We start from the raw sequence: 26,415 nt of genomic DNA, 5'->3' as shown, positions 1-26,415 counted from the left end.
ACATTGATTCAGCTTTGATCTAAACTTTATTCAAATCCTTAAGTCTAACGTACCTGTGCAACAATCTAATTAACCTAAAAATATCAAAATAAAAACCTGTCAATTTCAGCTAGAGATAAGTTGTTTTGCATGGGATGCATCTCAATCCACTGCATCCACCATGTCGGCCTTCCGCATCTGCGGTGGAAAGTGGCAGAGCTACAACGCTGTTTGTCAGACCAGGAGACATTTTGAAAATCAGTCTTCTCACGAAAATGTCTGTAGCGTACAAACGGTTGGCCTACAAACTAATATGACCACACTATGGGAAGATGAGACTATCAAGAACACGATGGGGTTTTAGTTTTGCTCTACAACCCCCACAACTGTCACGGGACATGTAACCCGGTATCGGTAATAAAAAATAAAAAAATGGAAGTAGTTTTGTGCCAAAAAAAAAATATACACATTTCCTGATCTCCTAGATATAGGACAGACACTTCAAAACCTTAATCCTTATGAATAGTTATTTTTTTTTTACTGTCTGTTTTTCCATTTACGAATCAGTTATTCAATTTGTTTCTATAGCATAGTAGTAAAGCCCAAATTCAATATTTTATCAAATCATTTTTTAATATATTTTTTCATACCTAGAGGGGTCCTAAAATTCTAAATCAAATAGGTAAATAATCCACGGTATGACCATCTTAAAACGATTCCATATGTTAAACTCTCCTCACCTCCAAAGGCTTTGAGGTTCAACAAGCACCATTCTGAGAAGTGACAGACAGTTGCAAATGGCAAAAATGACCAGGAGCCAGGCTCGCTACATTGAGCTATTGGTCCAGTTGAAACTTCATGTGTGTTTTTATAACTTTAATTAGCAGATGGTGCCGGTTGACATCTGTTAAGGATGCTCTCATGGAAAAGGGTTCTATTACATCCATCGAAGTCAAGATTTGAAATTGGCCGATGCAGAATTTGTAACCTGACATAATCACTGCCTTCGGGTCAGGTTAGCATAGGGCTAAATGTGTCAGGTTATGTAATGGGAACAGCTAACATGGAGCATTTTATCACATGCAACTACGTCAACGATTTGAATTGGCTGATGTGCATTTTGAAACAAACATTTTTTACTTAAAAAAATAAATCTTATGTTCGCAAATATGGACCCAGGGAGTTTGGAAGCTAACACATTCCATAATTAAAGCAAGAATACATTTTTAAAACCAATATGGAATGTGGCCTTTATCTTGAGGATAAACAGCTTTGCTAAAAATTAAGATTCTAAACATTTCTTTAGTTCAGTAGTTTTAGGTGGTATACGGAAGAGACCAGGAACAACAATGCCAATCTGATGTGGCCTGAAAAACGGTTAACCTGTAAATGATGCCTATGACAGTGACATTCAAAAAGGAAAGTTAAGGATTTCAAATATTGAGTTGGCTGTCAGATCCCAAGTCTTGTGGCCTGGAAGTTCTCCAACATCATGATGAATATTATTCCTAAAGACCCACACATACAATTAAAGTCAAATTAAATGGGTAGATGAAATTTAAAAAATGAAGACAAAAAGAAAATCCCATCCAGAATAATAAAATAATGTGATGGTTTTGCTTGTTAGTGGCATTTCTTCCTTGACCAATCCAGATGTCCCTTTGTTTGACTTGCCCAACACTGAGTAAATAAAAATATTCACTGTAAAAAGGCATTTTCTTGGTTTAGATTTTTTTCAGATATAATTGTGTAATAAAGCAATGACTAATATAACTATTCTATTCTTTAAATACTTTTATAACCATTTTGCTACATCTGAGGACTATAGTTGTGGCCCTTAGTTTGGGCATTGTTCAAAACGGTGGGGTTTTGTACTACCTATGTACGTTGTGGTGATTCCAACACAGGTAACTCATTTTGACCAGCCCTGGACAAAACCTATAGATGGGAACATTACAACTGTGCACTGGAGTCTTTAAAATACTGACAACGTGTACACATTTTGGCCCATGGGTATGAGGGGGAAAGTGCTGCCCGAAAGTGAACTGTACATACAAAGATAATTTTTATTCATTTATTTTTTTACACTTAACTGAGTGATGTTACAGTACATACGTTATTTACAACTGTGCAGTAATGTGTGGCAAAATAAATTATCTAGAAGGCAGCAAGAATACATTGGTTAACGAATATAAAAACTGTACATAATTTACGGAATACAATTTTTTTTCAGTTTTCTTTTTTCCCATTAAACTAATATTGGCTCTGTAGTGTTTCAAGTCACTTCCTCAGAAACAATTAAATGCCCAAGTAAAGAAAGACAAAAAGAATATTCTCCTCTAAACCACCATCTGTTTAGTCTTGAATCGCAACATTCTTGTATTATTCTTTTATCCTGTTTTTCCATTTGCAGTCATAGTTAAAAGGTGAACGTGTGTGTGTTCTACCTATCTTGGCAGAGTGTCAGAGGCTGGTTCTTCCTGCATGCAGAACCAGGTGACCAGACTCTAGTGGGGATGCTCCGGTTCATCCCCATTCTCTGCCTCACTCCTCTGCTCAGGCCATGATGCGGAAGATGCCGTCTCTTCCCCTCCGACATTAACCCCCGACACACTATGGACCCTTGGCTGTACTCTGCTCTGCTCCGGGGCAGGATGCTGGTTCTACCGGGTGTGGTGGTGGGCTGTGGACAGAGGGGACTGAAGCTCTCTGAGTGTGGCCTTATGGTCCCGACCAGAGAGACTGCGTCCACACAGACCCTCCTGTCCTTTCAACAGGAAGAGGCTGGAGGTCCCGCAGATATCACATGTTGCACCACCACATCGCACATGCATGCCCTTCTGTGCTGCGTTCTCCTCCTCAAGGCTCACCTGGAGCTCTGTGTCCACCTTAGTGCCTCATTCTCATCCACCAGGAGATGATCCAGAATGGTGGGAGGGCTCCTCTCCAGCGTTCCTTTGTTGTTTGATTTTACGGGGACAAAAAAATTCAGAAAAATATTTCTATATCTTATCCCCTATTCTCTGTCCAAACATCACCTAAAAGGGAGGTGGTGTTGGATGCTTCAAAGCAAAGCCGTTTTGCTTTTTATATTCTGAACAAAAGCATAAAAACTTGAGGGATGAAAGTGCAAGTTGTGTTTTTCCCCGGTAAAAAGATGCTTCCTCCTCTCATGGAAGGGAATCATTAGCAAGTTTTTTTTTCTTTGAATTTTTTCTATATAATATATAGGTTTTATTCCTCTTCAAACCGGCTAGCCCTTACTATACGTTCTGTTTGATGTCTCTTTGAAAAGTGATGATATTTGACCTCTAACTCTGTGAACGAGTGCATGTTTCTGTCACGCGGGCAACAGCACAAAGTCATCGTTGACGTCAACCATTGGCACGTAGAAGGAGGGGACCTCGTTGACGCACAGAGACTTGTGTACAGCAGGGTCCAGCTCCTGCACCTTCAGTTGCCACTCCATCCTCTGCACTGCGTTCAGGGCAGCTGCCTCATGCTGCTGCCGCATTAACAGACACGTCTGAGAAGAGAGAGAGGCCATTATGAACCAGCAGAAATACAACTGCCATACACAGATAACCCGCATTTCAACCACATAGCAAATGTGCCATAAAAGATGAAGTACAGTCATATCGTTACCTTCATGCGGTCATATTTGTCATCCACGTCTTGGATCCAGGAAATGAACTGGCGAGCGTTGAAGCGATCTCTCACTGACTTGTTCTCATCACCCTGAGTTAAAGATGACAAGAAATAAAGCATGTCAGATTAGATTTTTTATATGTACACTACCGTTCAAAAGTTTGGGGTCACTAAAAAATGTCTTTGTTTTTGAAAGAAAAGCACATTTTTTGTCCATTAACATAACATCAAATTGATCAGAAATATAGTGTAGACATTGTTAATGTCGTAAATGACTATTGTAGCTGGAAACTAGAGGTCGACCGATTAATCGGAATGGTCGATGGATTTTTGGACACCGATTTGCCGATTTTAATTTATTTGTATTTTTTTAACGACAGATTTTTTATGGAATATCTACATAGGCGTACAGAGGACCATTATCAGCAACCATCACTCCTGTGTTCCAATGGCACATTGTGTTTGCTAATCCAAGTTGATCCTTTTAAAAAGGATAGATCATTAGAAAACCCTTTTGCAATTATGTTAGCACAGCTGAAAACTGTTGTTCTGATTAAAGAAGCAATAAAACTGGCCTTCTTAAGACTAGTTTAGTATCTGGAGCATCAGCATTTGTGGGTTCGATTAGACTCAAAATGTCTAGAAACAAAGGCCTTTCTTCTGAAACTCGTCAGCCTATTCTTGTTCTGAGAAATGAAGGCTATTCCATGCAAGAAATTGCCAAGAAACTGAAGATCTCGTACAACGCTGTGTACTACTCCCTTCACAGAACAGAGGAAACTGGCTCTAACCAGAATAGAAAGAAGAGTGGGAGGCCCCGGTGCACAACTGAGCAAGAGGACAAGTACAATAGTGTCTAGTTTGAGAAACAGACGCCTCAAGTCCTCAACTGGCAGCTTCATTAAATCATACCCGCAAAACACCAGTCTTAACGTCAACAGTGAAGAGGCGACTCCGGGATGCTAGCCTTCTAGGCAGAGTTGCAAAGAAAAATCCATATGTCAGACTGGCCAATAAAAAGAAAAGATTAAGATGGGCAAAAGAACACAGACAATAGACAGAGGAACTCTGCCTAGAAGGCCAGCATCCCGGAGTCACCTCTTCATATGGAATAGCCTTCATTTCTCAGAACAAGAATAGACTGACAAGTTTCAGAAGAAAGGTCTTTGTTTCTGGCCAGTTTGAGCCTGTAATCGAACCCACAAATGCTGATGCTCCAGATACTAGTCTTAAGAAGGTCAGTTTTATTGCTTCTTTAATCAGAACAACAGTTTTCAGCTGTGCTAACATAATTGCAAAAGGGTTTTCTAATGATCAATTAGTCTTTTAAAATTATAAACTTGGATTAGCTAAAACAACATGCCATTGGAACATAGGAGTGATGGTTGCTGATAATGGTCCTCTGTACGTCTATGTAGATATTCCATAAAAAAATCTGCCGTTTCCAGCTACAAGTCATTTACAACATTAACAATGTCTACACTGTATTTCTGATCAATTTGATGTTATTTCAGACAAAAGAAATGCTTTTCTTTCAAAAACAAGGACATTTCTAAGTGACCCCAAACTTTTGAATGGTAGTGTATATAAAATATTAAGAGTAATTGGAAGAGCTGACTAAACAAATCCCATGTGAATGGCCCTGTCCGTCAACTTTTTGCCCACCTTTTTTACCACCCACAGACGCACCTGACTCTCTGTTGGCATGTTGTACACCTCAGAGTCCAGTAACATTGTGCAGGCACTAAATGGGACGGCCTGATTGGCTATCGTCCTTGCCGCTCTGCAATGGACCCGCAGTACTTCTTGCTCACATGAGACAATAAGCTTTTCCTGGAAGGAGAGATATAGAAAGTCAATACAATATGACTGGAGAGAGGGGAACCGGACTGGACTTTCAACTTTACTTCAAAATCTTTTTGAGCAAACTGATAAGGTTAATGTGAAATGTCACAAGTTTTTACAATTGCTTGGTTGGAGAAATGCATATTGCAGTTTGGATTTCTATTACATAGCAGCTTTGAACATTCATCAAAGGATTGTTCAAAGCACTCCTTCTCAGTGCGACTTCAGAAGTGAGATGGATAGATATTAGGGAGGGTACAGTGAGTCCGTGTTCTTACCCTCTCTATGCTGTGCTGCAGTCTCAGCTTCCCCCTCACTGCCTCCTGCTGTCTAAAGAGCTCCTTCAGGGGCTCCGATAACGATGGAGGTGGAGCAATCTGAGAAACCATGGCAATGATTTGAGGTTATGATGTAACCAATCTTTCCATTGCAACAAAAGTTCAAACTTTTGTTGTAAATGTGCTGTGCGGTTATTATAGGTCACAGAATGCAGTTACTTGACGTGTATCATTGTAATGAAATCAAATCTATGAATCAACAGAAGTGTGAACATTTGTAGGGGAAGGGAGGTACTCACCACTGGGATGTGCAGCTTGCTGAGAGGCTTGCCATCCAGCAGGTAGGAGCCTGTGTAGGTCACGTACTCAGCGTAGCACTGAGGGGCCTGTGGTGTGATGTAGCACAAGATCTTCCTCTTCTCCTCAATTTTTTTCCGTATCTGCAGGTATTCGAAGTAAGGGTTGGAGCGGTCACTGTGGTAGGGTTCTATGTCATCCAGTTTGATGGCGTTGACAATGACAGCCAGCGTCTGTTGAATCATCTCCCTGGTCTGCTGCATGGCTGTGTTGACCAGCTGAACCTGCGGTTTCGGGAATTTCCTCTTGCGTGGATGCTGCGTCTGGGATTCCTCTTCCTCCACAGGCCGCCCTTTAGTTTTGCTGACCACTACAGGAGGCGGCGGAGGGGGAGCCGGGGTAATGGTTGGTGTGGTGGAGATGGTGGTGACAAGTTCCTTTTCTTTCTCCAGAACAACAAAGGGGACAAAGGTAGGGGTGGGGATAGGGGTGGTTGTGGTTACAGCCATGCTCATGGTGACAGGGGTAGGGACAGATGGAGGTATCACGCTAGCAGGTATAGTGGTGGTGGTTGTACTCTCTGCTACTACTCTACTACTCTGCTTTTTTGTGGTGGTGGTGGTGGTATTCTCCTGTTTTGCCAGCATCTGGGCCCTGTTTCTGGTCATCCTCTGTGGGATCTCCTCCACCTTCTTGGGAAGGTCAGTTGACAACGCTGTCAGAGTGACCGTGAGCTTAGATGTTGTCTCAAGAGCCTCCGAAACATGGACTGTGCCAGAAATCGTGACAGCAACTGGCAGAGGAACTGTGGGGACTGGACTGCAAGTTGGCCCAACAATGGGATCTGATACCTGCCCACTTTGTTCTGGTTGAACAGTTGTCAAGGAGTCCATACATGGAGTAATTACAACTGATAAAGACTCGGTCAGTGACATCTGCTTGTGATGCTGAGTATTGTCTGTATCAACAGCTGAGAACATGTTTCCATCGCTCTCATCAGTCTCTTCATATGTGGCTCTGTTTTCGAAGACCTGTGTTTTCACTAAGTTCATTTCAGGGACATTCTGAGGCTCAGACTCAAATTCTGGTTGGAAATTGTGTTTTGGTGAGGGCACAACCAAATCCTGCACAGAATCATTGAGTGTTAGGACCTCGGGAGGACACAGGGGTTTGGCCAGGATAGGCAGGTCAACCTCCATAAGCTCTTCGCCCTCTATTGTTTCAATAGCAGGAGGCCTTATATGAGCAGATGGTGGCTTGTAGTCGGCTGGCTCTGCATCTCTGATGTCAAGCTCTGGCATCTCCTTGTCTGGCATGGAGGTCGGGAGGGAGAGAGAAGGGAGGTCAGGTAGAGAGAAAGGGCCAAGATCATCCAGCTCATCCACTGTAGCTGAGAATGGGTCTGTCCAGGGCACCACTGGCTCGTTGCTTACTGCTAGAGGCATATGGCTCTCAGAAGTAAAGCCATGGGAGTTTTGTCTGCCGACTTGTACTGCACAAGAAAGCTCTGATTCCATCTGGTGATTATCCTCCAAGTTTGGCTTGCAGTCTGTGAAGAAAGACTCTAACCTTGTGGAGGATGAGGTGGTTGTCAAGTAGTTTGGTTCCAATTCCATGGGTGTCATTTCAGGTCTTGCTGGAGAAATTGGAATGTCCTCCACAGCCTCTTTTTGCTCGTCAAAGTCAGGGTCAGGTACATAAGACCTGTAAGCAGCATATGGAGGGATCACTGATGGATGGCCAGGTATGGCAGTAATGTGCTGCAAATCACTGTCTGAATGCGAGAAGGGGCTGGTTATCTTGGAGACAGCTGCCTCTATTTCCCCATAAGTCCTTTGAGGAGATTTCAAAATCATCTCAGAGTTCCAGCTGATGGTATGATCACTGGAGTTCTCCACCAGGTTGGGTGGTGGATGTGGGGGAGTCAACTGATGCACCTCTGCAACTCTTCTCTCAGGAGATTCAGCCCAGCCCTTCCTCAAAGGCTCTTCAACCCTTGGAGGAGAGAATGAGCAGACGTCCCTCGTCTCCTCAGCAGCATGATGATCAGCATCTGTTGGTTCTTCAAGATCCCCTTCCTCCTCCTCTTCTTCTTCTTCTTCCTCCCCCTCCTCTTCGTAGTCCTCTTCTTCCTCCTCCTCCTCCTCCACAACAGGGGGCAGATACTCACTGCCACTGACTGGGTCAGAGGGAATAAGACTGTGCTCACTTTGATGAGGCTCAGAAAGGTCATCAATATCCAGGGGAGGAAGAGCAGCAGGTGCAGGGGTGGGTGGAGCAGCAATGTACAGACATGGCTCCTGTGGGTCAGGTCTGTGGACTGGCGTTGAGGGCTTCATCAGGAAGTTGTTGTAGACACTCTCAGGTAGGTGTTCACAGGTCTCTGTGCCAGCCATTGCTGTGGTGGCCCCATCTAGTGCAGGTTCGGCAAGTTCCAGCCCGGGAGACAGCATTCTAATAGGTGAGAAGTAAGGAGGAGACAGGCATTCAAGTCTCTCCACTGATGCTGCCTTGTCTTCTGGAGGCTGGGAGGCTGCCAAGTCAAACTCAGAGGCGTCTGGCAAAATGTGTTGTAGAAACTTGCCAGCTTCAGCTTTGAACTCATCTTCCAGGGGTCTTCTAACATCAGACGAAGCCGATCGACTGACAAGGGGCAACTGGAGATTCTTAGCCGGAGTTATACAAGTCCCTTCTTGGAAGGTGTGTGATGAGTTGGAGTACCTGTCAAAGAAGGATGGTGAGCAGGCATTCATAGACATGGCCATGGCTGATGAGTTCTGACAATCTAACCCATCAAACATTATATCAGGGTAGTCCTCTGCACTGCAGGATGGAGTCCGTGGCGTCTGCATGATTTCCTCATAGCTGGGACAAGAGATTACAGATGTGGGGGTGGGAACACCCGTTGGTCTATTCTGATCTTGCCTAGGTGAGGCAGGGAGATTTTCTTTCATCTGATGGCCTGCAAGCCAGTCCTTTGAATTTTGAGTGTCAATGGGTTGTGGCTTTCTTTCCGGAGACATAATTTGGGCTGGGAGACCAATATCTTTGAGCTTCTTCTCTTTCAATGCAGATTCTAAACTATTAGATTTTTTGGATGATAGTTCATTGCGATTTTTCTTTATTTCCTCAGTGGACTTCATTTTATCCCTAAGTTTGGGATCCCCTGATCTGTGTCTTAGTTTCTCCATCTGCTTCATCCTCTCCTTATGCTTCTTATGGCGTTCTTCAATCTCCTGGTCTTTTAAGCCTAACATTTGCCCAAAGCTGGTTAGTCTGAGATCCCCATCAACCAGAAGCTTTGAACGTGGACGGTTGTCTTTGCGAGCTGTGTCTTTAGACTGAATTACTTTTTCATTTTCTTCTTTAACCTTGGACTTAACATGGTCCGCCCTACTGTCTTTGTCCAAAGAGTCTCGGTTTCTCTCTTTTTTCACATCAAATTTGGGACTGTCTTCCTTTGATCTTTCCTTCAAATTGGTAATTTGAGGACTCTCTTTCATTCCACATTTGATATCCTCCTTGGAGTGTTTAAGTGATCCAAAGCAATCCGTGTACTTGTGCTTCTCCTCTTTGACTTTCTCCTTATGTTTCTCTTTTTTCTTTTTGTCCTTGATCTTATCACTGATGACAGTACTCACTTTGTCTTTGTCAGCTTTTTTAGACATCTCCTTTTCAAACTCCAACGTCTTATCAAATTCATCTTTATCACCCTTAGACCCAAATGGAAATGTGTAAGGGTCCGCTTCTAATGGCATAGGCTCTTTCTCGAAGGGCAGACTTTCTCTGCGTCCATAGGATTCTCTTATTTCCTCTATCTTGTCTTGTTTATCCCCCTTTTCCTTCTTGACTTTGTCCTTCTCCTTGTCATGACTCTTTTTGGACGATGATGAAGATGAATGCCGGTGCCTCTCTTTCTCTCTGAACTTGTCTTGAGGATTAGATATGGAGAGTGAGTCTCGTCTCTCATCAGTAATGTCTGGAAGGCTGATGTTGGAGGAATCATAGTAGCTGCTGAGCACTGGCTCATGACCCTGATCAGTGAAGCTGTCTGAGGATAACTCACTGTTCTTGTCATTGGAGTCATCCTTGTAGTCATTCATGGCCTCTTCCTCCAGCTTCTCCAAGAGCGACTTTTCATTTTCCCCACTCCCCTTTGAGGGCTTTCTGTCATTAACATGATCTTGCTTGTCTTTATATTTACTCTTGGTCTTATCCTCATTGGCGTCCCTCTTGTCCAACAGCTTCTGTTTGTTTTTCTTCTCTTGGTTTGAGTCCACAGACATTCTATCTTTGCGTTCCTTGTGTTTTGCATCAACAGAATCCTTATCTTTCTTATCTTTGTTGTGTTTCTCTAAGGAACCCTTCCTCTCTTTCCCCATATCTGTGGTCTTGTCTTTTTTCTTGTGGTCTTTTTCTTTCTGTTTTTCTGTTGTGTGTTTGGCCTCAGCAGAATATTTTCTGGGTTTTTCCGTTTGGAAGTGATCAAGCTCATCCCTGTCAGATGTGGAGTCTTTCCTGTGAGAATCGGACAATCCAAGGGAATCACTTAACTTGGCCACACCCCCATTGTAATTGTCTTCTTCATCCTCACTTTCATCTGTGAAAATGTCTGCTATCTTGTACCATGTTTTCTCAGGTTTAACTTTCTCAGGTTTTCTATCCTCCTTCTTCACCTCAAGGACATCTTTATCCCGGTCAGCATGCTTGTCCTGTGAAGCCTTTTCTTTCTTGTCCTTAGTTTGTTCTGAAGGCATCTTCCTGTCCTTGTCTTTGCTGTGTGTGTCTTTGTGTTTGTCTTTAGCACCCTCCTTCTTGTCTTTAGAGCCTCTATCTGTGTCTTTTTCTTTCAAAAGCTTCTCAGTTGAGGTCTTCTCAGGCTTCTCCTTATCCTGTTCTATGGATCGGTCTTTAGGCTTTTCCTTGTGTTTGTCAGCTTTTGTCTTTTCTCTCTTTTCCACCACATCTCCCTTTCTCTCCTTCTCTTTTCCAGAGTGGTTCCTCTCTCTAATTTCACATGGTTTGCTGACAGTTTCAATTTCTTTGATGGAGGCATCGTTCCCATAATCGTCTCTTATGGACTCCTGTTTGATTTTCAAGTCCTTTCTTTCTTTAGTGAACTCATAGGAATCTTTTCGGTCTCTACTGCTGTCCGTGGAGTCCTTCTCTTTCTTCTCTTTGACAGTATCTGCAGATTCCTTTCGCTTCTTCTCCTTTTCTACCGAGTGGCTGGAGTTGAGTTTCTGTTTTTCGGTCAAATCCTTTTTCTTGTCACAGATTTTTTCTGAAGAGTCTTTCTCTTTCTTCTTGGAGGTAGGCTCTTTCTCTGACCGTTTGTCATTATGATCTAATTTCTTGTCTTTGATTTTGTTGTCCTTCCTCCGGTCTCTGCTCTCTATTTTGTCAGTCTCAACGATCAGCTTTACAGTGTTGCTTGCTTTATATTCTTTGTAGTCCTTCACAGGAGGAGCGTCCCAGCTGTCATCTCCATATAGGTCGCAGTCAGAGGAAAGGTCTGACGCCCATCGTTCATGGTGGTCGTCTGAGGCACTGAGCTTGGTGTCTTCTAGGTTTAAGAAACGGTTACTGACATCATAGACTTCATAATCAGGCTCTTCCTTCAGAACCTTTTCTTTCTTCGATTTTTCCTTCTCCTCCCTGGCATTTTTCTCCTTATCCACCTTAATATGTTTTTCTTCTTTTTGCTCACTGCTCTTCCTGTCTGGTTTAGATGACTTGTCCTTTGACTTTTTCTTCTTCTCCTCTTTATGAGTCTTTTGTTGTTTCTCCTCCTTGGGCTTCTCTTTTTCCTTGAGGCTCCTTTCTTTTTCAGTTTTCAAGGGCTTTTCCCTCTCCTCCTTGCTAGACTTCTCCTTGGTGGACTCTTTTGTTTTCTTGGATTTCTCCTCCTTAGCAGTTCTTTGCACCTCTTTTCCAGAAGACCAGTCTCTGTCCTCAGATTTGCCCTTCGACAACCTGTCCTCCTTTTTCAAATGCTCTTTTTCATGTTTAGACAGCTTGACCTTGCTTTCAGCTGGGGACTCAGTCTCAACAAGGAGTGACTTCTGCCTTGAATCATCAAAATCAAATGAGAAGCTTTTAACAAATTTCTCGTTCATGTCTTGATTGAGCACTAAACTGGGAGCCTTTTCTTTCTCTTTGTTTTTGTGCTTGTGTTTTACTTTATGCTTTTTCAACACTTTGCCATCTTTATCCGTTTTGGAGACAGTACTGTCTGTGTTGGAATTCTTGTGAAAGTCAGAGTTCTTTTTGTCTAGTGCATTGGTGTGCACATTGTTTTTCTTTCTGTTCTCCTGTGCTTTCTTTCTCACCTGTTTCACTGACTCGACACTTGAGTCTGCAGAGGAGTAGTCCGACTCACTGGAAAGCCTTGTTCTAACCGAGTCAGAGAGAGAGCTTACATCTGACCATACAGGAGATGACACAGTCTTCCAGCCATCTGTCCTCCACTGCTTTGGGTTATGCTCTGTCAGCGAGGGTGTCAGTTTCTGAGAGCTCATGCTTCCATGAGAAGAGGAAGAAGAGGACGCAGAGTGAGTACTGAACGCAGACGATTCTTTTAGGCTCATTGTGGAGTCCTTTATACAGTTCGAGCTCTTCATAGAGCCTTCATCATCCTCACTCCCTATGTCCCCACAATCAGAGTCAGAAGTGCAGAATTTGTCATTGACTTTACCAAATCTGACCTCCTTACTGACATTTTTTGTCTCTTTCTTCCTCTTCTTCTTAACTTTAGTCTTCTCTTTCTGCTGCTTAGTGCTCAGTGTAGCAGAGTCCCGGGCCTTGGTATTAGTAGGTGGCGCTGGTTGCCGTGGTGTGGGCATAGGTGTGAAACACAACGTTCCATCATCCTCGTCTGAGCTGTCAGAGAGAATCCGTCTAACAGCCTTCTTTGGTGTGAGCGAGTTGCTTTTGGAATAGGTTTTGACCACCTCCCCCTTCGGTACTGAAATTAAGCCGCTAGCCTTAGTGACACTGGGAGACTCCTTGCGGAACTCTTTCTTGAGCAAGTGCTTGTCATCCACCGGAGGGACGCGCTCTTCCTCATCATCCTCATCAAACTCATACTCGTCCTTGACGGGGGTAGTTGTTGTGGATAGAGGCTGATCTAGCCCTTTCTTCCCTTTCAGCTTCAGGCCCTTCTCAAACTCTGAGTCTGTGTTATTTCCATCAACAGAACTGGATGGGGCAAACGATGGGGCATCTTCTTCCTCTGAGGATTCTGGAAAAAAAAAGATAAATAAATAACAGTTAAATAACAGCAAAAATCTATCACACCCAGTGGTTAAAGAAAAGCAGGGAAGTTAAAATACAAGTAACAAATGGCAGAGTGAAGGTGTTCAGAGCTACTCATGGTATAAAATGTCACACACCTGACGAGCTCTCCTCACTGGAGGTATACGTGCCTTTTCCAAGCAACAGATTGAGCATCGTTGGGGAGTTAGCAACCTTCAACGCGGTTTCACCCCTTCTGTTGCTTTGTCGAGGGTCCCCTCCATACCTTAAAAGCAACTTTACCACCTACAAAGAAACATCGAAACATTTGTCTCAGTCCTAAACACGGCCGTTGGCTATCTACATGAGCAATCGCAAACGTTACACTGAAGTTACCTTGAAGTGCCCGTTGTTTGATGCGTCATGCAGAGGGGTGTCGTCATCCAGGCCCTTGGTGTTGACCTCTGCACCGGCTGCCAGCAGCTGCTTGGCCACGTCGTAGTAGCCTCGGTTGCACGCTTCATGCAATGCAGTCCAGCCTGTGAATCCCAAACACAGTTAAAGAACGGCTCTAATGTTTCTCAAACGTAGGATTCAAAATTATTACAGCACTCAATTCTGAACATTTTAGATTGCTAGAGAAGCTAGAAATGTGCCACTATTTTCATGAATATGAAATGTAATACAGAAGTATGGAGATATGAGGTGAAAGGCAAGAGGAGGAGGAGAAGAGGAGGAGCAGCGAGAGAGATAGAGGGGAGGAGGAGCAGCGAGAGAGGGGAGCAGCGAGAGCGAGGAGGAGCAGAGAGAGCGAGGAGGAGGAGCAGAGAGAGCGAGGAGGAGGAGCAGAGAGAGCGAGGAGGAGGAGCAGAGAGAGCGAGGAGGAGGAGCAGAGAGAGCGAGGAGGAGGAGCAGAGAGAGCGAGGAGGAGCAGCAGAGAGAGCGAGGAGGAGGAGCAGAGAGAGCGAGGAGGAGGAGCAGAGAGAGCGAGGAGGAGCAGCAGAGAGAGCGAGGAGGAGGAGCAGAGAGAGCGAGGAGGAGGAGCAGAGAGAGCGAGGAGGAGGAGCAGAGAGAGCGAGGAGGAGGAGCAGCAGAGAGAGCGAGGAGGAGCAGCAGAGAGAGCGAGGAGGAGGAGCAGAGAGAGCGAGGAAGAGGAGCAGAGAAAGTAAGATGACCACCAGCCTGCAGTGGCAGCGACTCACCTGCAAAGTCTTTTACATTCACGTCAGCTCCCTCACTGATGAGCTCCTTGATGCGGCGTGCCTCTCCGCGGATGGCTGACCGGTGCAGCCTCGTCTCGCCCCTCTCATTTCTCTTATTTACTTTGTCTTTGGTTTTAGATGCGGAGTTTGGCGTTCCCTTCTGGCCCAGACTTGACTGTGACTGATGCTTTGGTGTTGTGTCTACAAGAACAGGACAAAAACAGAGTTTTAATAGAATTGGCATGATTCCTTTCTATAGTAAAAACACAAGCCAAATGAGCATAGGGCTACATATTACAGTACCATTATGTAACAGTGCAGAATATTTCATTGAAAAACAATTGTTACAACTCCATCGCCTGTAGGTGACACTCTTGCTCAAGACATCAGGAGAACTCCAAGACTCCCAATTGCTCGAGTTCATTTCATCACATTTAGTGGCTTAAACCAAAGCCTTAACTACATTTACATTATTGAGTTTGCAGAGCGTAGTCCTGAATGCCATTTGAAACTCACTTCGTCTGGGTTCTGTCTTTAAGGCACAAACTCAGGCACGGCTGTTTAACAGCAGCAACCCGCCGAATAATACAAACAACAGGAAACGTATAACCCAAATCAGAAGCACAACATAATGACTAACCCACAGAGATCAGCTCTATTACTTAATAAGAGGAAATATAGCCTACTAAAGCCTATGTTTCCTAAACGTTTAAATCGCAAAGTTTTAACGACAGAACGTAAGTACAGCACTTGAAGAGGAAATGCTAAATCCGACTAATCTAATAACAGACAGCAGATATGAAATGAACAAAAAGCCTAGGTCTGGATATTCTGTGACTTGGCCCAGATCTGATATGACACTATTAGTCCCCTCAGACTCAATCCCTGGGGTAAGCTACTTTCATTTCCCTCATGGTTGAACGCTACATCCTAAAACAAAGCAGCACAATTTACCATACAGGAATGTGACACCAACTTCTAGAGCCTAAAAATCTCCCACAAACAGCCAGTCCCAGAAAAGAACAGTGGATTAAGACAGCGGAGGAGGTCCATTTCACTGCAGTAATGGAAATTGATGAGGGTTATCTTGTATAATTGAATTCTAATTAAGCAGTGTGGTCTGTTCTTTAATGAAGCATGGAGCAAAAGTGTGGCTGGGACTCTAAGCACCAAGGACACAGCACCCCCCCCCTTCACACCACCCCCCGCTGAACCCTCAGAGACGTGGCATCCATAACAAACGCGCACCTGGACTGTTGACTGACTCTTCAGCCGTCATCTGCATGAGAAGAGCCACCTGCTGCCGCTCAGAGAGGGGGTACCCGGCCCGGATCCCTGGCATGCCCATCCCAAACGGCAGGCCTGACTTCCTGGTGTTGGTGGGCTCCTTTTTAATGCGCTTCCGTTCCGGACCTTGCTTTTCTGTGAGGAGAGAGGGGAATGGACAATGTGAGGTCTATGGGTAGCACAGACACACATACAAACACAGGATTGCAAATTGCTCAGGTTATATTGGCTTTTACTTCAGCAGTCAAATTGAAGTGATTTCATTTCTGACCACAACAACAGTCATTGATAACACTCATTCAACATCTCCATGGCAACAGGTCAGATAAATGTCCTCTGTGATGTTCTAAGGAAGCCCCTTGGTGAAACCCCTACCAACTTCTAGTCTAGTTTAGGCCACATCCATCTTCTGAGGCAGCTGATGGTGGTGGGCATTTAAACCCAGCTGCCCCAGAGGGAGGGAGGGGTCAACTATTGACAGTCTGATGTTTATGTCTCTCTCAGGGGGTGTGTGACTTGGCAGAGTGACAGTGATTACAAAATGGCCGGTGTTCATTTCAATGTGGCCGAGCCAAGGTCATCACAATGGCGACTTGCCGTTGGGACAAAATCAGCAGCTCCTCAAAGACACGCCCAACAATTATTTTCAGTGTCATGAGGAATGATCAAATCTCCACAGCAAATGTCAGTCTTACTTTACTATTGAGACGCAAATACATAAACACTCTACATTTGCAACTGCTGGACGATTTGGAGGTACGCTCCGTCAATGTTTGAACAAGCCCAAACTGCGCCAGCTTCAAGATCCTTCCAAAACATTCGGACATCAATAAAAACAAATGACATGGCCTTCAACTGCGTCCATGGAGACATCAACACACGTCGTCTAATCAAAAGGGGTGATCTACAAGCCTGCTCGCTGTAGCTCTCAACACAGTGGATTGCTCAAGGCCACAAACAAGAATTAATAGGAGTAGGAAACATGGCAGCTCACGCTTCCGGTCACAAAACCCTTTCCAGAGATCTTCCATAGTCAGAGGTGATGAACTTTCACTAACATCTGTGAATACTTACGCCTAATGTACCCCCACCCCTGATACACACTCACATTCTGAAAGGAATTTGCCATTTAGACACATTCCTTTTATTCAGAAACAGCACGAACCACAGCAGTGGATGTTTCAGGCGGTGGATGTCGAGGACTGAAAATGCTAGAGTTGCTTTTCCAAGCCTTTACAGTGGGCCCCAGTCAGTAATGAGCCTGCTTCAGTACTTGAGACGGGCTGTTATCAAACCACATACAAGCTGCTAATTACAATGACTTTTGAGACGAGATTTTGGACATGCATTGAGTAGGCTAAGTAGCACGCAAACATGTGTGATGCATCTTCAATGTAAATGAGATACAGTGGGAAGACGGGAAAAACAACAAAACAGCAGGATAAGCCTCACACATTCCACATGGATTACAAGGATGGAATTAAGACAGAGGCATCTGAAAATGCAATGTAAGCCCATAGACATCCGTAGCTGGGTCTAATTAAACAATTAAATCGTTTTTAAGAAACATTTAAGACTATATATACACTGGCAAAAGAGCAAAAGAAGGCCTATGTATACCAATGTCATTTGGATTTTTCCTTTAACTTGAGAGTTTTGATGGCAAAGTTGGAGGGAGACCAAACTACCTCACTGTTCCCAAGAACGCCAGCCTAGGCCAGGGGCGGGGCCCACAGCAAGACAACAGTCAAGTTACAATGGGCCCATGACGCCACTGTGTTAGCATACTGTGGAGACGTTGCTATCAGCTTCCCGCAGTATGGGCAGGCAGAACCAGAACCAGCCCGACCAGAGGAACCAGGTAGGCCTAGTCCGTTTGTTGTGTCCCCAAATTCAATCGGACAACAAAGATGACAAGCTCATCTTTCTATCATTCCACTTGGGACATCAAACATGCTAACGGCCTGTCTTTCTCTGAGTGACAGCTACAAATGTATTCCGACCAGTTCTGTCAGTTGGAGTTCATGCTCCGTGGGAGAGAATTATTATTAGAGGTAGACCTGATGAGCTCCGTTTGCTTTACTGCAATGTGTATGTAGGACTGGCCTTCCTGTGTGTTCATTTATGTAGAACATGGGAATCAACTGTGAAGACACAAGTGGGGCGACTAGGCAGGGTGAGATCTCATGGTCAATGTGTAAATACATTAGCACCACAGCTCTGTCTTCATTCTTAAACTGAGATCGAAACTGAAAACAAAGCATGAACACTACTAGCGCTTACTACCACACATGCCAACACCACCAACACCCAGTCACACAGGAGCCAGACACATTCATTCTGTATGGGGATTACCCTCAGGAGAATGTCATGGCCTGGGACAGTGAGAGGCAATTCACTCGTACTCAGAAGACAGGGAGAGAAGAGAGAGCTCTGCTGTCAAGCAGCCCAGTCAGACACAGCCAGCAAACAGGAAATGAAGGAAGAAGAGACTGGAAGTGGCCACAGGATGTTGCGTCACTGCTTTGTTTTGTGCTTGGCTACGATGAAGAGAGCAGAGGAAAGTGTCGGTGCACAACAACAGTCTTCAGTGGTGGTAATGACAGGGAGACAGATCGGCAGACTACCGAAGGGCTTTCTCTCACACCGTGTTGGCCTACCTACTGCCGCTTACTGCTGGACCTCATCTCCATGTACAGAGTAGACTGGGCCATCCTGATGTAGGCTACAGTACACACAAGGGGTCAAAGATGGTCTGGAGAAACAATGGAACCTTTTCAGAACGCCTGGACAGAGTGCAACTACTAGCCTATCTAATATACCTAGTGGAGACTCTAGCTCCAAAACAACTGAACCCGGACCAAATCTGATTTCAAGTCAAGTAACAGTGAATAATTCATGAATCTTCCAAAGGATGGGAGATGAAACATTACAAAAACATTTCTCCCTCCAGGGATCTGAATAATAGTGGTGTGCAGCAGGCAGACAGGGCTGATTTGGGATGCGGTGGAGAAAACCTCAAGCCAGCAGCCCCACCCCCCCTTTCCCTACTGAAAGCAGCACCTGCTGCACCTGCTGATAAGACAGGCATCCTGTATTCCTGCCATATCGTGAAGGTGATGATGTGTGTGCCAGCCTGCAAGTAGCTGATCTGCACTCATCACTGTCTCTTATCCGTCTCCCGCTCCTCATAGCTTTATCCAGAGCAGTCCCCTTGCTGAGCAGCCCTGGCCATGACGCCTACACTCCTGCTGCAAGGCCTGTGGATGAGCTCTACACCAATACAGGTTACAACAATCATCTGCTACACAAGCTACCATCTCTAGAAGAATGTCTTGTAAACTGTCAAAACCGGTGTGTTCAAGATAACAGAGCAATCACTGCAATTAGCTACATCATACATCTAACAGATGCCTCGGGGAGAAAACCTTCAGTAGAGATCGAGTGCCCTGTTATAACCATAGAAACGGATGTTATGCACTCAAATAAGGCACAACCACACACACTGACTTCACTTTAGGTACTGACAGGGTAGTACTATGCCTAGATAACTAACACTGTAGAAACACTGTCATCTTGTGGGTTTGGAGAGTGCAAAGACAACACAAACGCAGAATGCAGCAAATCCCTGTCTACAAAATGACCAACAGTATGAATTACACATTTCAAATGGAGTATGTAGCCTAGTCCACGTTCAATGAGCTCCCTGTGTCCTCTGTCTGTTTCCATCAAAACTAGCCAAATAATAAGCGGATGTGAAGGGTCTGACTTGCTCATCTTTCATAGCTGAACAACACAATCAAAAGTAGTCGTACATTTCTCAAAAGCCAATATTATGCTACAAATTCAACATTATCTGCCTCAAGCTATAGCTTCAAAACACTCGCTCATAGGCCAACTATGGTAAGTTGTGTTACAGAGCCCATGCAAAAACACTGAGCATAGCCTCAGTCTGAACTCTCCATCAGCACACTAGCGCGAGGAGCTGGAAGCACAGTGAAAACAATAGACCTGCAGATCCTTTTCTGAGTAGGAGAGGAGCCACGCTGGACTGACGGCCATAACCTCCAGGCAAATTGAGAGAGAGAAAATAGCTATGCCGTCATTAAGGAGGTTTCTGTTTCGTCACTCGCGCTCTGTGTTGTTTTTCCCCCACTCAGGTTGAGGAGGGTGCAGCAATGTGAAGGCTCTCTCTCCGTCAGAGGGTCATATGAAGCCCAGCCCACTAGGAGAGGACTGTACGGCCTGCACTTCCCTCCACATTCTCAAAGTTCACTACTGTAATCCTTGTGGCTTTTCTGCAGGCACAAGGGAGCAGGCCAAGGGGCACACAAACCCTCCATACACGGGCCTACTGGACCACAGTCTAGACTCTATCCCCACAATGTAGGGCCGTAGAAGGAGAGTTCACCATATCAAGGGGAGATACAGTATCACCAGAAAGACGCCATCAACGTCAGGGGGAGGGGATAGGGCCGGCTGTAAAGTACTTAACAAATTCCATAGGGTAGAGACAATCACACAGCATGAAAGGAACTAGCTATCAAGGCCAAGACAACAGAAGAGGGGAAGTGTGTGTGTGAAACCACACACACACACACACACTACAGTGTGTATGGGATAAATAAGGCGGCATGGAGACAAAACTATCACACTGAAGGATGAACCATTTAATGAATGTTTCCATTTTACAGCCAGGTTTAAGACATGTGGATGGAAAAGACACTGAGAAGGATAACAGGCAGGGAACACGAAGACAAACGCACCCCCGAAAGTGTATAAATGATGGTCTAGTTAATGTGAGAGACTGACAGACATCCAGCCTAGCTGTAGAGGCAGAGACTCCACCCTAACATTAGCACGACAATAGACAATCAGGGCACTGTTCTAGACAGGGGGAGGGGAGAAACTGAGGTGGGAGGCAACCTTTCTCTGCCAACAGCCTGCTAACAGGTTACAGGGCCACTACCACCAACATACACACAAATACAAAACCAAGCCACTATAGCTGTGACTAAACAGTGATGACCAGGGGAATTTACTACGCTCCCGATTTGATCACTCAAGCTGCACTGAGAACACAAATTCTATATTCAATATCTCTTCAAAACAGAGAAATACCATTTTGAAACGTTTCCTGCAGAAAGCCAACACACGTCACCTAAACAAAAAAGAGAAATGTACACAATGGGTTGGACTCCATATTACCCAAAGAAATAACAGCTGAAGTTCACAGCAGCATTTCAAACCAACCCAATAACCCAGCACACAGAGATGTGGATTCCATTACCGTACATGTTATTACAGACCATCATCAACAAATCACTTCAAGATCCTCAAAGCTCAAGCCAAACAAGCTGGAACAGTAGTTCCCCCTTTCTCTCTTATTAAGGAATAACACAAGTGAGTGTCTCACCCCAAACCTTTTCAGGCCCTCGTGATTGACAAATCCTCACTTAATTGGCCCATGTTCCGTGTGGCCCTTTTCTCGTTTTCCCAATGATGGACAGTTGAACCAAGTTAAACCATGGCACCAGCCTTCTTCTTTGAGGTTATAAAGAAACACCGCCTGCAGGAGGCTGAAGAAATGTATCTTGGCCCATAAGACTCTCACAAACGTTTACAGAAGCACCATTGAGAGCATCCTATCGGGCTGTATCACCGCCTGGTAGGGCAACTGTACTGTCCGCAACCGCAGGGCCCTCCAGAGGGTGGTGTGGTCAGCCAAACGCATCACCGGGGGCACACTGCCTGCCCTCCAGGATACCTACAGCAACCGGTGTCACAGGAAGGCCAAGAAACTCATCAATGACCTCAGTCACCCGAGCCACGGCCTGTTCACCCCGCTACCATCTAGAAGGCGAGGTCAGTACAGGTGCATCAAAGCTGAGACCGAGAGACTGAAAAACAGCTTCTATCTCAAGGTCATCAGGCTGTTAAATATTCACCACTAGCTGGCCCCCGCCCAGTACCCTGGCCTGAACTTTAGTCACTGTCACGAGACGGCTACCACCCAGTTACACTACCATGCACCTTAGAGGCTTCTGTCCTATGTACATAGAGTCATGGAACACTGGTCACTTTAAGTAATGTTTACATACCGTTTTACCCAGTTCATATGTATATACTGTATTCTAGTCAAGGCATATCCGATTTAACTATTGCTGTACATATACTATTCTTCAGATATACTACATAATCTATCCATATACTGTCCATATTGACTATACATCCCATCCCACCCCACACACATTTATACTCCGGACTCCGACTTCACTCGTCCTAATATTTCTATATTTCTTAATTCCATTCTTTAACCTTTTAGATGTGTGTATTATTAGATATTACTTAACTGTTGGAGCTATGAATGCAAGCATTTTACTACACCCCGAGTAACAGCTGCTAAATATGTGTATACAACCAATAAAATGTCATATTCTTTCATTCTTCCAGCATGCAAAACTACACTTCCTGGCTGCCAGGCTGAGGAAGTGATGTCACGTCACATCCCCTCCCCCTCCAGTCTTACCTGAGTCAGAATCTTTCTGGTCTCCATTGGCTCCAACAGTGAAGGGAAGCTTCCTCTTGGATGCCTTCTCTTTCATCTCTTTGACGCCATCGCTGCGGTCCAATTTAGGAGTCTTGTTTGACAATACTTTATCCTGGCAAATAAAAAAGGAAACATGAACACCGTATTGCACAGCTAAACTCAGCAAAAAAAGAAATGTCCTCTCACTGTCAACTGTGTTGATTTTCAGCAAACTTAACATGTGTACATATTTGTATGAACATAAGATTCAACAACAGACATTAACTGAACAAGTTCCACAGACATGTGACTAACTGAAATGGAATAATGTGTCCCTGAACAAAGGGGGGGTCTAAATCAAAAGTAACAGTTAGTATCTGGTGTGGCCACCAGCTGCATTAAGTACTGCAGTGCATCTCCTCCTCATGGACTGCACCAGATTTGCCAGTTCTTGCTGTTACCCCACTCTTCCACCAAGGTACCTGCAAGTTCCCGGACATTTCTGTGAGGAATAGACCTAGCCCTCACCCTCCGATTCAAGGCTCAATGGGATTGAGATCCGGGCTCTTCGCTGGCCATGACAGAACACTGACATTCCTGTCTTGCAGGAAATCATGTACAGAACGAGCAGTATGGCTGGTGGCACTGTCATGCTGGAGGGTCATGTCAGGATGAGCCTGCAGGAAGGGTACTACATGAGGGAGGAGGATGTCTTCCCTGTAACGCACAGCGTTGAGATTGCTTGCAATGACAACAAGCTCAGTCCGATGATGCTGTGACACACCGCCCCAGACCATGACGGACCCTCCACCTCCAAATCGATCTAACGCTCATTCCTTCGACGATAAACGTGAATCCGACCATCACCCCTGGTGAGACAAAACCGCGACTCGTCAGTTAAGAGCACTTTTTGCCAGTCCTGTCTGGTCCAGCGACGGTGGGTTTGTGCCTATAGGCGACGTTGTTGACGGTGATGTCTCGTGAGGACCTGCCTTACAACAGGCATACCATGCCCTCAGTCCAGCCTCTCTTAGCCTATTGCAGACAGTCAGTACTGATGGAGGGATTATGCGTTCCTGGTGTAACTCGGACAGTTGTTGTTGTCATCCTGTACCTGTCCAGCTGGTGTGATGTTAGGATGTACCGATCCTGTGCAGGTGTTGCTACACGTGGTCTGCCACTGCGAGGACGATCAGCTGTCCGTCCTGTCTCCCTGTAGCGCTGTCTTAGGCGTCTCACAGTATGGACATTGCAATTTATTGCCCTGGCTACATCTGCAGTCCTCATGCCTCCTTGCAGCATGCCTAAGGCATGTTCACACAGACGAGCAGGGACCCTGGGCATCTATCTTTTGGTGTTTTTCAGAGTCAGTAGAAAGGCCTCTTTAGTGTCCTAAGTTTTCATAACTGTGACCTTAATTGCCTACCGCCTGTAAGCTGTTAGTGTCTTAACAACCGTTCCACAGGTGCATATTCATTAATTGTTTATGATTCATTGAACAAGAATGGGAAACAGTGTTTAAACCCTACAATGAAGATCTGTGAAGTTATTTGAATTTTTACGAATTATCTTTGAAAGACAGGGTCCTGAAAAAGGGACGTTTCTTTTTTTGCTGAGTTTATAACAGTAAAGACACACAGATGCTCATTTATTATTATTATTTTTTAAATTGAACCTTTATTTAACTAGGCAAGTCAGTTAAGAACAAACTCTTATTTACAATGACGGCCTAGGAACAGTGGCCTTGTTCAGGGGCAGAACGACAGATTTTTACCTTGTCAGCTCGGGGATTCGATCTAGCAACCTTTCGGTTACCGGCCCAACACTCTAACCACTAGGCTACCTGCCGCCGAAATGGGGTACACTACTAGCTGGGAGGAATATTCTTTAATTAAAATAAAACTAACTGTAGTTTAAAATGAAAGGGCCAATGTGGAAGGATATTTGTAGAACTTCCCTAATGTTGGAGACTTCCCTTAGCACTGGGAGAAGACAGAGCCTGGACAGAGCCTGGACAGACAGAGACACAGGGACAAAGCTCATCCAGGACAGGACACACTGACAAAAGGACACAGAGAGACAGGCAGACGGCAGCTGCGTATCCCAAAGCTTTACACTGCAGTGTGCTTCTGTCTGCCCCGAGACTTCCAGAGATTAGGGGATTTGCAGAGCGTGACTTTTCCATGGAATTTCCTCTCGGCGCTCCGGCAGCAGAGCAGCACAGAGCAGAGGCAGACAGTCCCAGATGGTAAGAGAGAGATGGAAGGAGCGGTAACACCGCAGGTGTCTGTGGTCCACGGCAACTGGTACCCATCAGAAGACCCCTTCCCTCCGTCAGCAAGCGGCCTGCTCCGGCACCAATGGCTCCCTTCGGCGGATGTTCTGTCTATACAGCACAGTACAGCGCTGCCTCTCCCTCAAAAGACTGCTGTTAAAGGGCCATGCAGCAGGTCTGCTCAGGCCTGTCTGCTCTGCGCTCTCACAAACACTCACATTTAGCTCTAAGGAGCGCAAGTATTTCAGTGTACAGTGTTCCAAAGGTAGGAAAATAGATCTCTTCTCTATGCAATATCCTGCTTATATATTCAAATATCAGGCTAGTAAACTGCAACTTGATGATTTAAGTTTGTAGTCAAAGTTAAAAGAACTCTGAACTCAGATTTTAATGATTGCTATAATTAAAAACATCGCAAACGATTATAAAACAAATAAAACCTTATGTAATGCCTGTTTTTCTAACCCCTAGATTTAAAGGAGGGCCAGAGCAGCTGAGTTGCTGGCCGGGTGCTGACTGTGGTAATGAAGGCTAATTAAAGAGCTCTGTGTAGGTGGCTGTTTACCACAGAGCTGGGATGCAGGACCCGATCAGGTCAGATAAAAAGGTGGCATGTAGCAGAACGCTCGCTCTTTCTCAGGCTAGTTCCCACTGCTGCACACTGCACAGTGGCACGCTCTGCAGCCCGCCCTGGCAAGTCCCAGCCCCCAGCCCTCCTACAGTCATGAGACTATGATGTCATCCTTACAGTACAGCGTAGACACACAGCAAGCTCTTCCTGCTGCTTATAACTGGGCTTAGCAGTAACTCTGTACACCAGCGAGAGGGAGGGAACGAGAGACAATATACATAGGTCTACATGTAGGAGGAATTTCCAAACAGAAAGACAGTACACAGTATACAGACAGCTGACACAGGCACACAAATACACAAAACAACATGTCAAGACAGACAAAGGCGTTAGCGCTAGGCAGAGCTAGTCTTGCTGCGACACACAGAGAAAAGAGAGCTGAATTAAAAGACAGCTTCAAGGCTGCCTTCATGAGAAACCGTGTTTACTGGTCTCCTAGCAATGCTCTCGCTCCTCCTCTCCCTCCCAGAGTCTGATGCAATTCTGTGCGGAAGGTTGTACATAGCCGACACGCGCGTAAGCTGCACCTCTGGGTTCGCTGCTGCTGAACCACGATTACCATGATGTCATCATTCTGCGTCTAAACTCACTGTTGCCAGCATGAACAGCCACACGTCCACAAAAACACAGGCTGGCTTTAGCTGCCATTTGAAGGGACAGCTCTCCCCACTACCTAGGGGAAACCACCACTGAAATGACTACCTAATCCCTAGTATCACAACCATGTGGAGAAACAATAACACAGGAAATGACACCTGTTATTACGTTACCATTACAACTCTGTTCACATCTAATTAACAGCTCTGCTCATTAGAATCCACTTCTGGGAAATGATTTCAGTGGTCTAACATAGAATCTAGGGTGAAAATCCCTAGGAACTATTCTCTCTTGTTTAGTCTGAAATAGTATAGCGAGTCTCAGCGTCAGGTTGGCTGTAGCAGAATGCCCTGGCCTGCCTGCCCAGCAACTTAATGCTGCGTTTGATGCACGAGGATCTAAATTTGCCACACAGTGCCAGCAGCCTCCACTTCATTGGTCAAAAATAAAGAAGATTAGTTCATTGATAAAACCTGGACTACCTATTCAGATGAGCCATATATAGCTGGCTGGCTAAAGCACATAACCTATGCTATATCATTAGTCATTAAGCTGATGCAACACTACATACAGCCATTTCCCTGGCTCTAGGCTACATCTAGAAAAACAGA

At 45.0% G+C, this 26,415-nt stretch overlaps 1 protein-coding gene across 5 annotated transcripts in view; it reads right to left on the bottom strand.

The window, feature by feature from the left end:
• Positions 1–3,173: 3,173 nt before the first annotated feature.
• The window catches only part of LOC139575954 (ankyrin repeat domain-containing protein 11-like), a 171,342-nt gene continuing 148,100 nt past the window's right edge, over positions 3,174–26,415 (bottom strand). For 4 of the 5 annotated variants that reach the window (XM_071401440.1, XM_071401437.1, XM_071401439.1 and 1 more), the window contains 10 exons: positions 22,302–22,434; positions 15,734–15,907; positions 14,486–14,686; positions 13,680–13,822; positions 13,442–13,589; positions 6,050–13,290; positions 5,751–5,849; positions 5,293–5,460; positions 3,625–3,717; positions 3,189–3,505 (listed from right to left, as the gene is read on the bottom strand). In XM_071401440.1, coding sequence (XP_071257541.1) covers positions 3,320–3,505; positions 3,625–3,717; positions 5,293–5,460; positions 5,751–5,849; positions 6,050–13,290; positions 13,442–13,589; positions 13,680–13,822; positions 14,486–14,686; positions 15,734–15,907; positions 22,302–22,434 — 8,586 coding nt within the window. In that variant the 3' untranslated portion in view covers positions 3,189–3,319. Of the gene's footprint in view, positions 3,506–3,624; positions 3,718–5,292; positions 5,461–5,750; positions 5,850–6,049; positions 13,291–13,441; positions 13,590–13,679; positions 13,823–14,485; positions 14,687–15,733; positions 15,908–22,301; positions 22,435–26,415 lie in introns of all 5 variants that reach the window. The other variant, XM_071401442.1, reaches the window with a different exon arrangement.

Source organism: Salvelinus alpinus, chromosome 5 (assembly GCF_045679555.1).
Source record: "Salvelinus alpinus chromosome 5, SLU_Salpinus.1, whole genome shotgun sequence".
Classification (NCBI taxonomy): domain Eukaryota; kingdom Metazoa; phylum Chordata; class Actinopteri; order Salmoniformes; family Salmonidae; genus Salvelinus; species Salvelinus alpinus.
This window is presented reverse-complemented; position numbering and strand designations above follow the sequence as displayed.